This window comes from Drosophila obscura, unplaced genomic scaffold (assembly GCF_018151105.1).
Source record: "Drosophila obscura isolate BZ-5 IFL unplaced genomic scaffold, ASM1815110v1 contig_4, whole genome shotgun sequence".
Taxonomy (NCBI): Eukaryota; Metazoa; Arthropoda; class Insecta; order Diptera; family Drosophilidae; genus Drosophila; species Drosophila obscura.
Window position 1 is genome coordinate 4,977,302 of NW_024542828.1, and position 13,544 is coordinate 4,990,845.

Sequence of the window (13,544 nt, forward strand, 5' to 3'; positions counted from 1 at the left end):
CATATACAAAAACATATACATAAATAAATATATAAAAGATATTGGACGGTATATACATGTGTTTATGTGCAAGTATTTTTGCTAAATTTATTGATATTGAATGTATACACTTTTTTGTGCTACGGCGAAAGGACGGACATTGATATGCTCGTAATATCAATTATTGTAATATCATAAGCCACTCTTGGACCAGAAGCGTGTGACCCTTAAGCAACCAAACAAAGGACATAGAAACACACACAGATACAGAGACAGAGACCTAGCTATAGGAATTCTAGAGGTTGGGGGTGTATTTCCTCCATTGTGTGTCAGTGTTTGTGTCCCGGCAACTTTTTACATAAGCACGAAAAGCCACTGGGGACTGCCACCTGCGGCTACTGGTGCGTCCACTCTAAGCAGGGTTCCCGTATTATTATTTTTTTTTTTGTATTCAACGCTCTGCGTGCTGTGCTGCGTGTCCTTGCAACGTGACAGTCGCCCCAAGGAAGCCGCCCCGTCGCTGCCGCCGCCCGCCTGAAAGTATGCAAAGGAATTTTACAAAGCCAAGAAGTAGAAGAGAAAACGTAGACGTAAACGTGAACGTGAATGTAAGCGAAACCCGACAATGGCCCACTTAAAATTGGACACCCTCCACGTGGCCAGTCCCCGCAGCCCGAGGAGTGGACGCAGCCTCTCTAGCCTCTCTGGCAGGAGCAGTGGCTGCAGCTCTGGCAGCCTCTCGCCAGTGCCCATCATACCGATCATTTCGATTAGCCGGGATGGCGATGACACCGAGTCGGAGTCGGAAATTGAAACGGAACCGGCACGCCTCTTCCAGCGTCGCATGTCCACCAAGCGCAACAATAATCTGGTGAGTATTGGTAGTTTCCTCCTCCTTCTTCCTCCCACCGGCAGGGTTTGTTTCCCGCTGGCAGCTGTGCCTGTGTTTCCTTCACTGGGTGCTTCCTTTTTACAGTCTTTTCGCTGGAAGTGTGCCTCTGTCAGGTTTCCCTTTGCTAGTGCTTCTTCTGGCAATAATCCTCTGGAAGTTTCTCCTTTCGAAGTTTCCCTGTGAAAGTCTTCCTTTTGGAACAGAACTTCCTGACAGTTTCCCTCTGACATTGTAGCTCTGGCAGCAGTTTCCAGACTCAATTTCCCTCTGGCTGTATAGCCTGCACTGCACTGCCGCAGTGAAAAGAGTCCTCCATGGCTTTGTCAGCCATGCAGCGATGCAGCAGAGCGTCAGCTCTAAAGTTTCTGGAGCGGAAGTTGCATGCCACGCAAAAAAGAGTGAGGTAGGAGGGATAGGGCGTTGCGTGTGTGTGCCAGAGGGTTTATGTTGCAAGTGGCGCCAGCAGTGCTGCCACTGGCAGTGCCGTTTGCCAAAGGTCAGAGGCGCAGTTCAAGAAGTTGCTGAATATTTTAATGCCGCATTTCAAGTGTCAACGTCATCTCGTGTCACATAGATCAAGGGTCGCGTCCCAAAGCTGCTCCTAAAGCTATCATAATTTGCATCGAACGTCAGACATCAGACTTTCAGGCGCTGGCCACAAAATATCACCTCAACAAAATGAGAGCCCCACACAAAACAAAACAAAAGAAAAGAAGGCCATTAAACCATTCATATATTTTAATTAAATGTTGCCATAGTTGCACAGCGGCTTTCTCAAAGGAAAGTATAAAGCAACGGAAAGGAAAGAAAATAAACAGAAAGGAAAGGAAAGCCCCTAAAAAACTCCGCGAAAATGTTGAAGCGAAAAGGAAGGAAGCCCGAGGAAAGCTTCAATTAAGTTCTTTATGGTTTTGTTGTCACTTTGAAGCGTTCGACGCACCTTCTGCAAAAACCTTCCTCTCTCTCATTATCCCCTTGGACAACGAGTCGTTTCAATAATTTGTTACAGTGGCAAAAGTTCAAACCCCCCGCCACCACACGCCCACACTCGAACCGCGTTGCTCTGGCCATTTGATGTTAATTATACGCATCGCTGCATCTTGGCCTTTTCGAAAAGGATTTTGATTGTATTTTTAGTACAGCCAAGTCCAGGCAGGGGCTCTTGACCTCTCCGGGGAATACACTCGAATGTATGAGAGAGCAAAATAAACAATATAAATTCTAGCAAATACTTTCGCTACATTTTCGCCCGCAATTTTCCCACAATTTTTCACGTTTGCAATTTGTGCTTTAAGTGCAGGCATTTATTATTTGTGATTTATTTCGTTTTGACGGCTGAACAAAACACATTTGCCTGATTGTGACAGACAAGCAACATTCAAGTGCCACCCTAAAGGAGATGGAGGCATGGCTGTGGTCCTCCTCAACACACACATTATCGTATGTACATGTGTGTTTGTGTGTGTGGGGGGGTTTACATATGTCAAACCGCAAAACAATAAGCAAAACGTTAAACAAAAGCTTCTTAGTGCTTGAGCTGGATGGCAGCACAAAACACCGGCAGCAGCAGAGAGAATACACGTAGAACAATAGAGATGGAGAAGTGAAGAGCGAGAGGGCAGTCATGAAAACCTCAACAGTTGGCAGAACAGTGCGGTTCATAACCATAGATACGTTGGCAGATGAAAATCCTCACACAAAAGAATAGTTTGTGCTTTAAGCAGAATAAGTTTGTTTCAAAAATTAAAATCTTTATTAAATATTCCCCTGAAATGCGATTAACCTGCTTCTATTTGCTTTAATTGCCTTACATATTTCTCTCCCCCAGCTCTCAGCCATTTAAGTCCAACAATACAGAGAAAAAACCTACAAAATAAACAAAGCCAAAAGTCCTGGATAGCATTGTCTGTCGACTGCTTTTATTTGAGCCCACTTTTGCAGACTTTTGCCGCAATATCCTCGAGACAGGCCCATTCAACTCACTCTTTGCCCTTGCCACGTGCCCGTGCCCATGTCCGTGCCTGGTGAAGAAGAACTTTTGAATTATTTACGACTATTTACACAGACAATTGGCCAACTGTTTCTTGCTACTCACGTGAGCCTTCGCAAGATGTGCTCCTGCTGGGTCTCCTTGTTTATCCAACTGCTAATTTCTATAAACTTCAGGCACAAAATAAAATCAAATAGTCAGAGAGAAGGCAAACGTAGCGTGGATATTGGCGAAAGCTAAGCATAATCCTAATACATAATGTAGCAAAAGAGGCAATAAAAGATCGAGAAGCTAAGTCAAACCAAAGGAAAGGCCAAACAAAACGCTAAGGAAAATCAAAGGAAGAAAGTAGCGTAAAACCCAACCCCCAATAAAGAGAGTGTGGGAAATTTGTACGTTATATTTACGCTGCGTAACTGAGAGAGCAGCAACAAGGGAAAATCATATCCATATCTATGGACCCTGGACCGGTCTTTTCTTTTTTTTTTATTTATCTTGTATCTTTTTACCTCTAAAAAAAAAAAGAGAGAGAAATGAGGGGTTGGGCCAGGGACCAGGCAGCAGTAGGAAATATTAAATCAAAATCAATACCCGGCTAACGTAAAATTTCAAACTTGCTTATCATCATCTTTTTTTTGGTCTTGCTGTCTTGTGCCTTGTGCCCTGATGGACGGCCGCTGGCTTTGTCGGCTTTTGGCCACTTTGCCGTATACTTAATGTGTAGCCATGGCCGTGCACACAGAATGATTGATTGACGATGATTGATCTTGATATGATAGCACCGTAACTTTGATTTTTACTCACAGCTTGAAAGTGGCCAGCAGAGGAGTAATTTTCCAATTGAATTTTCCCACGGCTTTTGTGCGGGGTCATTCAACCTAAGTGGCAGTAGAATTTCTTTAGAATTTGTGTGTTAACTTTTCAGTACAATTAAAGTCAGAGTTGGCCATTAAAAATAGCTTTTAGTTGGCCACTCTTCTTAGCTGCGCAAACATTTTCGCTCTTCCGCTTTCCTTTCCTCAATTTTGCTGCACAAACAGAATGGAGAAAATAAAATCAAATGGAATTTTCTACAACTTGATTCGTTGCAATTTCTTCTAAAGATTTTTCCATTATTATTTGACGTTGAATTTCCTTTTAGTCCCCCAAGGAATCGTGGCCGGTGGATGGGGTGTAGGAGTGGGAGTAAATTGCGCTTGATCTGGCTGAAACGAAACTTAAACGGATTGCAATTGTGCGCTTTTTAGCCAGCGGCATGGCATGGCTATTCTTATTCCTATTCCTTTTTCTCTTTCCATTCTCATCGATTTCTGAAGTGCTCTAAAGGAGGGAGAGTGCGAGAGAGTGAGAGCTGTCCAACTAAGTTGACCAAGTCGCACAATTTGCTCAAATCAAAAGGTTTATTTGTCATATAATTGGCCCAGATTATTGTCACTTTTGTCGCCTTCTGGCCCCCGATGCTTATTTACACTTTTATATTTCGCTTTTCCCTCACAACACTTTCACACTGGCATTGGCTTTTGTCCGCGGCTCGCAAATAAGTGTGAATGGGGGAGAGAAAAATGTGTCTGTGGTTGAGTGTGATTGGCCTTTGTTTGCACAATTGATTGCTCGCCATATTGTTGCCCCACACACACACCACAGCGGCACAGAGCCACACTTGCCATTGGCCTTTGTTAGCCTGCAGCCAATTATGTTTGACATCCAGCCGTAGATTGCAATTGACGGTCGGCACCACAGACCAGACCGGAGCGGGTTCATGTCCATCTCCAGTTACAGGTCCCATGTACCTCTGGGCGCTGTGACATGCCATGTGGCACTCATTATTATTGACTCTCCAGTGTGAAGTGCAATGTCAGCGCCATCAATGGCTAATTGCCATTGGAATAAATGTTTTTCTAACTAAGTGGAAACGTCTAATTCGACGCTGTTTAAATGCCCGCATCTATTCTCTTTATTTTTCTTTAGTCTGCCATCATTAAAGAGGGTTTCCTGCTGAAGCACACCTGGTCCTTTCAGCGCTGGCGACGTCGCTACTTTCGCTTGAAGCGAAATAATTTATTCTATGCCAAGGATGAGAAGGTAAGTTTTAAGATGAATGCAAGAATTACACAGTAATCTGAGTGGGGGTGGGGGGGAAACTGTTACTACGCTGCTAATCAAAGCTCATCAAATGTCAACGTAAATAAGAGAAGCCTGCGATATGATTACGCTGCGTATACGTAGTGCCAAGGTACCCCACCTGCATTGCATGACGATGTTGTTGTTCAAAGGGTTCCAATTCCAGGTATCTTGATTCCAATTGGGGGTAAACGTAGATTAAAGAGAGCCTACATGAAGGGAACCAGAGATGAAAGACCCCTCTGTAGAACCAGAGATGATAGATCCCTTTGTAGGACCAGAGCTGATGAATCCCTTGAGGGGAAACTGCCTTCCCTTTTTGTGATTTAACCGGAGATGATAAGTGCTTTTGATTGGCCATTTTCCGCTAATGAATTCCATGCTGGCTGCGTTCCAATGCAGTTTGATGGATGCCGGATCTATCTTTGCCTCACTCACTGTGCCTTCTTCTCCTATGCTCCCCCTCTCTATGACCTTTCACATTTGCCAGCTGCGGGCTGTGATTTTTTTCTCCATCAAATTGCCCCCAGAGCAAAAGCAAATTGCAGGATACAATTACCAAATGAAATTACCGCGCAACTTGAAAGCAAAACAATGAAAGGTTCAGTGTGGCATAGATAGGGAGAGAACGAGAAAGCAGTGTAGCACGGTAGCAAGGGTATGAGGAAGTGGAAGGGACAGGGACAGGTAGAACGAGTCAGGGACAGAAGACTGAAGACAGGTAAGGCAGACACCGAAATTGGTTTACTGCGTGCACTACTACCCTCTCTCTTTCTCTCTATGGCAGTCATAATGAAAGCTTTTAAAATATAGCCCCCGCATACAATGCCATCCATCCTCTAATAGAATCAAAGAGGGAGAGATAGAGTGGTGGCTGGCTTCACTTTCGGGTTGCCTAAAGGTTATGGGGCTGATTGCAATGGCTTTTGCTTTTAGTGACTCAATAAATCGAGGGGGAGATTCCAGCAGCGGCTCGCTCAAGGCAGCTCTGCTCGGCTCTTGTTTCAATGTCAAATTGATTCAATTGTGGGTCTGGCATGCTCGTGCTCCAACCCCATCAGCCATCATTAATCATATTAACGAGACTAATTGACCAGACAAATCAATAATTTATGGTCAAGGTTCAAGTTAAAGTCGAGGTTTGTATAACTTTCATTTTGCAGGCAGACAACAGGACTTCTTAAGCGGATTAAACTCAACCCAAATAAAGCCGCAAAGCTTTCAATCCTTCGTTAACCAATCCCACAGTCAAGAGGCGAAACCCCAAGACTGACGTCAATGGTTCATCATCAGAACATGCAACCCGCATATATACAAAACTCTTGCAAATGCAATTATTTTGTAAACTTTCGAAAAACAAACGGGGAAGCACTTGAGCATTTCAGCGGCTTGGTTATGGAGAGGCGTCCCCATACAAATGTTGCGTATACGTCATGTATGGCTTTTATATTTATACAATCTTAAGCGGTGTAGAGGTTGAGCGGAGTGCAGGGGGTGGTAAAATGCATGTTGCTGTTGCTGTTGCTGCTGCTTCGACTTCGCTGACGCATTTCCATTATGCAACAGGAGAGAAATAAGTGCTGATGCTGCTGCTGCTGCTCCCCCACAGATCGTTTGATACAACCGCAGAGGTGGGCGCAAAAGACTACATTGTTGCCATGATAATGGCTGCGACATTCCCCCCATGGAACGACCCAAGAAACCACCAAGGAACCAGCGTCAGTTATTTTGATTAAAAATTCCGTTTGATGCTCGATAAATAGACCTTAAGGTGGCTCCTTATTAAAAGGTTAATATCACCGTTTAGACATTTACGTCCAAGGACTATGCCAAGCAGAGAACTCATTAACTGTAGGCACGAAATTTCAATTATAATTACGCATACGCCATGTTGCGCCCAAGTGGCTTAAACGGCTGGCAATTTGTTGCCTACGGCTGCTGCTGTGCTGTTGCTGTTGCTCCCGCCATAGTAAACTCTAATAAAAAGAAAAAGAAAATTCTGCGGGAAAACTGCGAGTACGCGTGCCAGACAAATACGCAAGGCGTGAGAAAACCAGCCAAAGGCCGAGGACCAACTTTGGGTTCTGTTCTAAGTTGAGGCAAAAGAAAGGATAAGACCTGCCTGCCCGCTAAAAAGGAAAGAATGACGACCGGTAATTTAAGGGTAGGAGCTGGGGATGGATGCTGGAATGGATGCTGGGAATGGATGTTGATGCTCATGTTGATGATGGTTGCTTTGCTCGTAAAAGCGCAAATTTTTGTTTGCATTGTTTTCATCGTAGTCTTCTTCTATGTTTATCCCTCTCTCTATCTCTCTTTCTGTCTCTACTTCCACTTTTCTCTCCTTGTTTTGGCTTAAGCCGCTGCCGAAGGTTCTTTCGGTATTTTCTTCTTCTGTCAGCCCACTCGCACGCGACCTGGTATTAGCGGGGAATGGGTGGGGGGAAATTCACCACAGTTGTAAAGTTGTAGAACTCGGCATCCGGCCATGTGCGCGCTAACCCAGCGAGAGTATGAGGATGCTGTGTGGGTGGTTTGTTTTGAAACGTGAAAGCTTCGCTTCAGAGAGAGAGAGCGGAGAAAAGCTTTTCCAAACAGGGTTGTCGGGCTATCAGAAAAAGAATGAACCTACAGGCATAAAACTTAATGTTCTACCAAACAAATATATACGTTATGGATGAGGGAACAAGCGTAATAAATAATTATAAATGTTTTGAAAAATAAAATAATAATTTATAACTTACAAGTATACATATATAACGTTTTTTTCTTGTTCTTAAGTTGATTTGTGCTACAATTTCTACCATAAATCAAAATCCATACTAAACTGCATCGATACTTGTATTCATTTTGCTATTTGCCTAGTGGTATACATCTGTCCCAGGCTATATAACTTTCTAAATCTGTGTTTCCTTTGTAATATCAAATAGAGTCCAAGTTGCCTAACAACTTTTCTCTCAGTGAAAACGCAAACATCTTTTAAAAATAAGCTTTTTGTGCCCCTTGCCGCCTTTCAGCTAACCCCCAGACCCCAAGCAGACCCATTCCATCCCCACACAGGCACCTGTAAATATTTGTATCCTTTCGGGGCGCATGGCAGGCAGTCGGCCAGGAACGCAGCAGCGGCAGCCCCCCAGTCTGTCCCTCTGTTTCGTGGTGGGTTTCCTTCTGGCGGCCAATAAAAGCGCGTGCCAGGCAGGACTTGAGCTCAGTTCAAACTCAACGAAGCAGTGTTCCACATCTCAGCAGCAAAAGCAGCAGCAGCCACAACAGCAGCAGCAGCCTCCGCCAAAGAGGAGACACACAAAACAAACTCAAGCCAAATAATTAATAATTCATCAAGAACTCAAATATTCATCATAGACAAAAGAATAATTTAAGTTTTAAGTGAACAAAAAAACAAAACACGAAAATATCCCTTTTTATTTATTTCGCTGTGAGGCGACGGCATTGAGGTTGCCCATTGCCCAAGCCTCAAGCTCTCAAGTTTTAAAAGATGTGAACTCCCCGGAAGAAACGAAGCCATAAACTGAAGAAGCAACAGTGCCAAAACCATAAACTAAAAGCCTAAATCACCGCTAAATCAATATTCGGTTTGTGTGTCGCTGTGTGTGTTTTTTGGGGTAAGTTCTGTACAGCTTTTATGCCCATTTCATTTTGAATAAACATCGCTATGCTTTGCCCAAGCATAAGTGATTTGCTTTGGGGTTTTAGCCCAAAAGTTTCCGCCGGCTTTTGGCATTAATGCTAGAACAAACATATTTATTTGCTGTGCTCCAAATCCGAAGATTTGTAGCCTGGCCCCAAAAACTTTTAATTGGCTAATTTAATTAATGTGCGCTATTTGAGCTTCTTGCGAAAGTCGTCCTGATGGATGTCTGATTGAGATTCGACTGCCGTCATTAATTTAAACTTTTGGCGTTGATGAATCTGCGAGTGCAGCAGCAGCAACAGCAAAAGGGAAAGCAGTTCTTATTTCTTAACACATTTACCTATACTCGTACTCGTACTCTTATTATTATTATATTTGTTTCATATACAATTCACTCTTGTCAGACACATACAAACATCCCATTATGCGAGAGAGAGAGCCGCATCCATTCAGCAACAGAGCAGTGACCTCTTGTCTGAGTCTGAGAGCAGTAACAGTAGCAGTGTTTGTATCGGTGTCTGTGTCTGTCTGGTGGGAGTCTGACAACTTCTCATTAAACGGTTGCCTAGTCGTCCCCTTCTCGTTATTCCAACAGTAGCACTTTCTGTCTAATTACTTGCCCACACACAGACATACAGCCAAACACAAACACTCATATGATATAGACAAACATATGTGTATGAACATCAAGAAGAGACTGCCAAACAATCAGCCAAAGTGACATTTATACAAAGATAATTATACGCATATTTATGAAGAGAATAGCAACGAGATAGAGACGAAAATGTGCAAATTAAAATGGGGGCAGGCAGAACGGAGAGATGCCAATGAAAACGATACAAGAATAAGCCCTGCGGCCGATAATGGACTGAACAGGACTCACCTGAAGGATATTGTACTCGTGCTGCTGCTGCTGCTGCTGCCTGTGGCAAAAATGGTTGCGTGCCTCGAATGAAATGCCATCCATGGCCATGTGCGTGTCCCAGGGTGTCCCAGGCACACACATGCACACACACCACACACACACATATATGTCAGTCCCATGAAGAGGATGTTATCCTACGGCCATGTGCAAATGTTTATTGTGCTCAGTGTGTTGAAAAATTTACATGCCACAAGTACGAGAAGAAGGACTTGCTGCTCCTTCTCCTCTTCTCTTGCTGCTGCTGAAAGCATGTAATGTAATCGTTGGACAATGAGCACATTGCCATGTCGTTGTCCCCTTCGTGTCCTGTGGCCAGGTGTTTTGTCGAAGCAGATTAGATTCTCCCTTTCAGACAGGACTTGCGTGCATATGTGACGCTCTGGGGGTCTCTCTGGCTTTTGCTAATTTTTGTTGGAAGCCTCGTGGAGCAGCAATAAAATTTGCCAAATCATTTTTGGATATTATTGTAATCCCTGAGAGCACGAAGAGAAAAATGAAATGAAACAACCCGACAACCCCAGGAGAAATGTGCTGAAACAATGGCGCTTAAAGGATGAGATGGGTAACGTAAAGCTTTTGAAAAATTAATTCGATTTCGAGCATTCATATAAATAATGCAACAAACTTCATGGTCTGTGCTTCAATGGCGCAATTTTGCATGTTAAAATCATAATGGTGTATATAAATATGCTCTTGTTTCCACAGAATAATTAGGTAAATTAAATCACTACAGTAATGTGTAAAAATAAATGCAGACAAATCTATTATATTCGTATTTCACACAAAACATTTATTACACTTATTTCAGTGCTAGACAATTACCTAAAAATTCATTAGTTTTATGAATTATTCATGATAATATTTCATGAAATGCAATCACTGTTGCAATTAATATTCCAGGATAAAATAACCATTGTTTAATTGCCTAACATATATTGAACATTTATTTTATGCATTCAATGATTTTCAATTGCCACAAAAGAATTATCATAAAATAATATTTATTCTCTGGCTGTAATTGATTTATTCAATGAATATGTAACATGAGCCACTTTAATCAGCGGCAATTAAAAATTTAATTCCGAACTTTCCTCCGCAAAACTACATTCATTAGCCAATAAAAATAGTACGAATTTCCGAATGACGTCAGTAGCCACCATTGGGGGGCGCGAAAAGCAGTCTGACACTTTTACATTGTGGTATCTGTTTTTTTTTTCTGTAGCAGAGGCGATTAAGTTTTCATAAGCTGAAAAAGTGGTGGATAGAATGTATTGCCTTGGCAATCCTCAGCGGCATTTTGGTGTGGCTCTAAAATTAGCCACAAAGGTCAAATACATGGCCTGCAATGGAGGTCGAAAAGCACACGTGTATGTCTTTATTAGAGGGCTGTCAGGTGCATGGAATCCTACATAAGTAACTGCAGATTGCTCGAGCATTTTGCATTAATCTGCATGCTTATTATTGGAGAATTCATTGCAGAAATCATTGACGCAGATAGTACTGAGTGTGCAGCAGACATTGCGAATGGGCAATGTTTTCTCTCCTTGAACATATTAATTAAATGTTGCACATGCCTGGGGCAGTACTCAACTGCAGACAGTAGACTAAACGGACTGTAAATTCTACTAAATAAACCAGAGATTGCACACTTTTCGTTTGTCCAATTTGCATATTATTTTGCACATGTTCTGTGGGAGGGACCGCTCTCAGCTGGCCATAGCTGGTGCATAATTTGCAGGCTTAGTTTTTCGAAAAGGTTTTCCATTTTGGTTAATTTATGGACACATGAGTTCGCTGCCCGAGACAACCCGAAATCAAACAAAAATGAGGTCACACATGGCCTCTAAGGCTACAAAGTCACGTGCCAAATACAACACAAAAGCAGGGGAAGGGGGAAACTTTTTAGGATTCGGTTATTTTGGCAGAAAGGCCAAAATCAATATTCTGATGTGGGTCGGGCCTGCAAAATTGTTGTAAAAACAATGAAAGCGGCCACATGTGATGCCAGTTTGATAAACTGCATAAGCTGAAAACAGTTTGGGGATTGTGTGTGTGCACAAAATGTGACAATAAATTCAAATTAATTCCACTCAAGTGAATTTGAATAAACATTTACCTTCGCTTCTGTCTGCTGGTCTCAGTTTTTGTTTAATTGAACAATATCACACAATGGACCGGCCCATAATCCAAGGCCAGGCAGGCATTAATACGAGCAATATCTCATGCGAACGGGTGTAACCATGACATTCAACAATTCCCAACTGTCACTCGGAGAAGAAGAGAGCATTGCCAGTGCGTTGCCATGAAAGGCTGCAGCCAAATGAAAAGTGTCAACCAGATGGAAGAGGATGTAGGCGCTGGGATTCCCAGATCCCTACCAGCAGCAGTCGCAGCGCCATTCCCTTTGTTTGCATCAGGCATCCAACTGACGTGGATGTCAGTCTCGCATGATGCCTTCCAGTGTCCAGGGACGGCAGCTGGCGCTAGTTTAATCAGCATAAATGTGGCGGCATCCCTACTCATGGGCGGAGCTCCCCTCATATCCACCCACGTATGAGACATTCTGAGCCTCTAGTATGCCTACTCCTGGGCCTACTCATTCTGCATATGCGCCGTAGAGCTCTTTATTGACTTTAAACATCGACCCGTAGTGGCACTAGCACTGCTCTAACACCCCGCCCCATAAAACATCCTGCACTTAATGAACTTGTTCATTTGTTGCACGTGAACGGAATAAAATCCTTGGGGGGAGTACATCTATTTCTATATTTCTTCCGTCATTCAGTGCTACGTGACAAGATATAATAGGTTCTTTCCCCCCACCGAAAAGATGATGATGATGCTTGCCATTTGCCATGGAAGGTGTTTGGTGTTCTTATCTTAATTTCATATTTGTATTGGGTGATTTTACAGCTGAGTTCAAAAGGGAAGTGGCTGGAAGTGCCACACATGAGTGGCAGTCAGTCCACAGCCCTGACATGACCTTCTCTGTCTTGTGTTAAGTAAAGTATATTATTTTAATCAAAGAACGAAATGAATTCAATCGTAAGTGAAACAAATCAGCAGAATAATCCAAGTATGACGTGTCAGTGGCAGAACTTGTCGAATTAATGCGATCGCCAACAAATAAATAAATACAACACGAACATAGGATATTGGATGACATTGGGGACAATGGACATAAAGCAATTTAATGCCCCATTTGAAATATTACGCATACCACCACACGCTGTATCGTCAATGCCAGCACAATGCCAGCACACGCACACGCATATTGTCAACGAAACGATATTAATTCTGAAGCCTGGTCAATTGCCATGGCCCCTGGTCATGCTCCTTCCACTTTTGCTCCGCTTTTCCTTCTCCTTTGCCTCCCCTTGCTGGCCATCATAATGTCTTAGGAGGCTTAGCCGTCATTTATGTCGTCAACATCTGCGTCTGAGGCCTCACGCTAAATGCCTCAGGTCGCCTAATCTCCTGTTTGTATGCAGCCCGCAAGACTCACTTGGGAAAACTTTGCCATTTCCTGGAACAGGATACACAGTCAGTCCCCTAGAGAGGGAGAGTTGGCAGTTTTCTCTTGGGCTTTCTCTTGGGAGTAAACTAATAGAATTTTCACTTGAAAATTTGCTCTCATTTATGCATTAACAATCGATTATAATAGATTGCTTTAAGTGAATAATCTTTGCAAAACTGTGTGCGTTTCATATGCAAATTTACGACAGGGAATCAGCGACGAATCTCTCTCCCCACTTAAATTTCATAAATTTTATACAACACGTTAGTGGAAAATCTTCGAGCTTGGCAGCGTCTCCAGCCAGCAGCTGCCTCCGCAGTATATAAATTTATTTAAATGAAATGCATACGACGGGGAAACACCGCAAAATATGCCAGAAGAACGACAACGCCAGCGATGGGGAGTCTATGGGGGCTGTTTCCCCACTCACGAAGGAGGCGGAAGTGGATGCCTCGGGCCTCAAGGGTG

The 13,544-nt window shown here is 43.1% G+C and overlaps 1 protein-coding gene across 5 annotated transcripts in view; it reads left to right on the forward strand.

Moving 5' to 3' along the window:
• The first annotated feature begins 44 nt into the window (after positions 1 to 44).
• Positions 45 to 13,544, forward strand: part of LOC111072430 (diacylglycerol kinase eta) — a 40,747-nt gene continuing 27,247 nt past the window's right edge. For 2 of the 5 annotated variants that reach the window (XM_022364341.2, XM_022364349.2), the window contains exons 1-2: positions 47 to 850; positions 4,830 to 4,943. In XM_022364341.2, coding sequence (XP_022220033.2) covers positions 605 to 850; positions 4,830 to 4,943 — 360 coding nt within the window. In that variant the 5' untranslated portion in view covers positions 47 to 604. Of the gene's footprint in view, positions 851 to 4,829; positions 4,944 to 13,544 lie in introns of all 5 variants that reach the window. The other 3 variants (XM_022364316.2, XM_022364360.2, XM_022364332.2) reach the window with 3 other exon arrangements.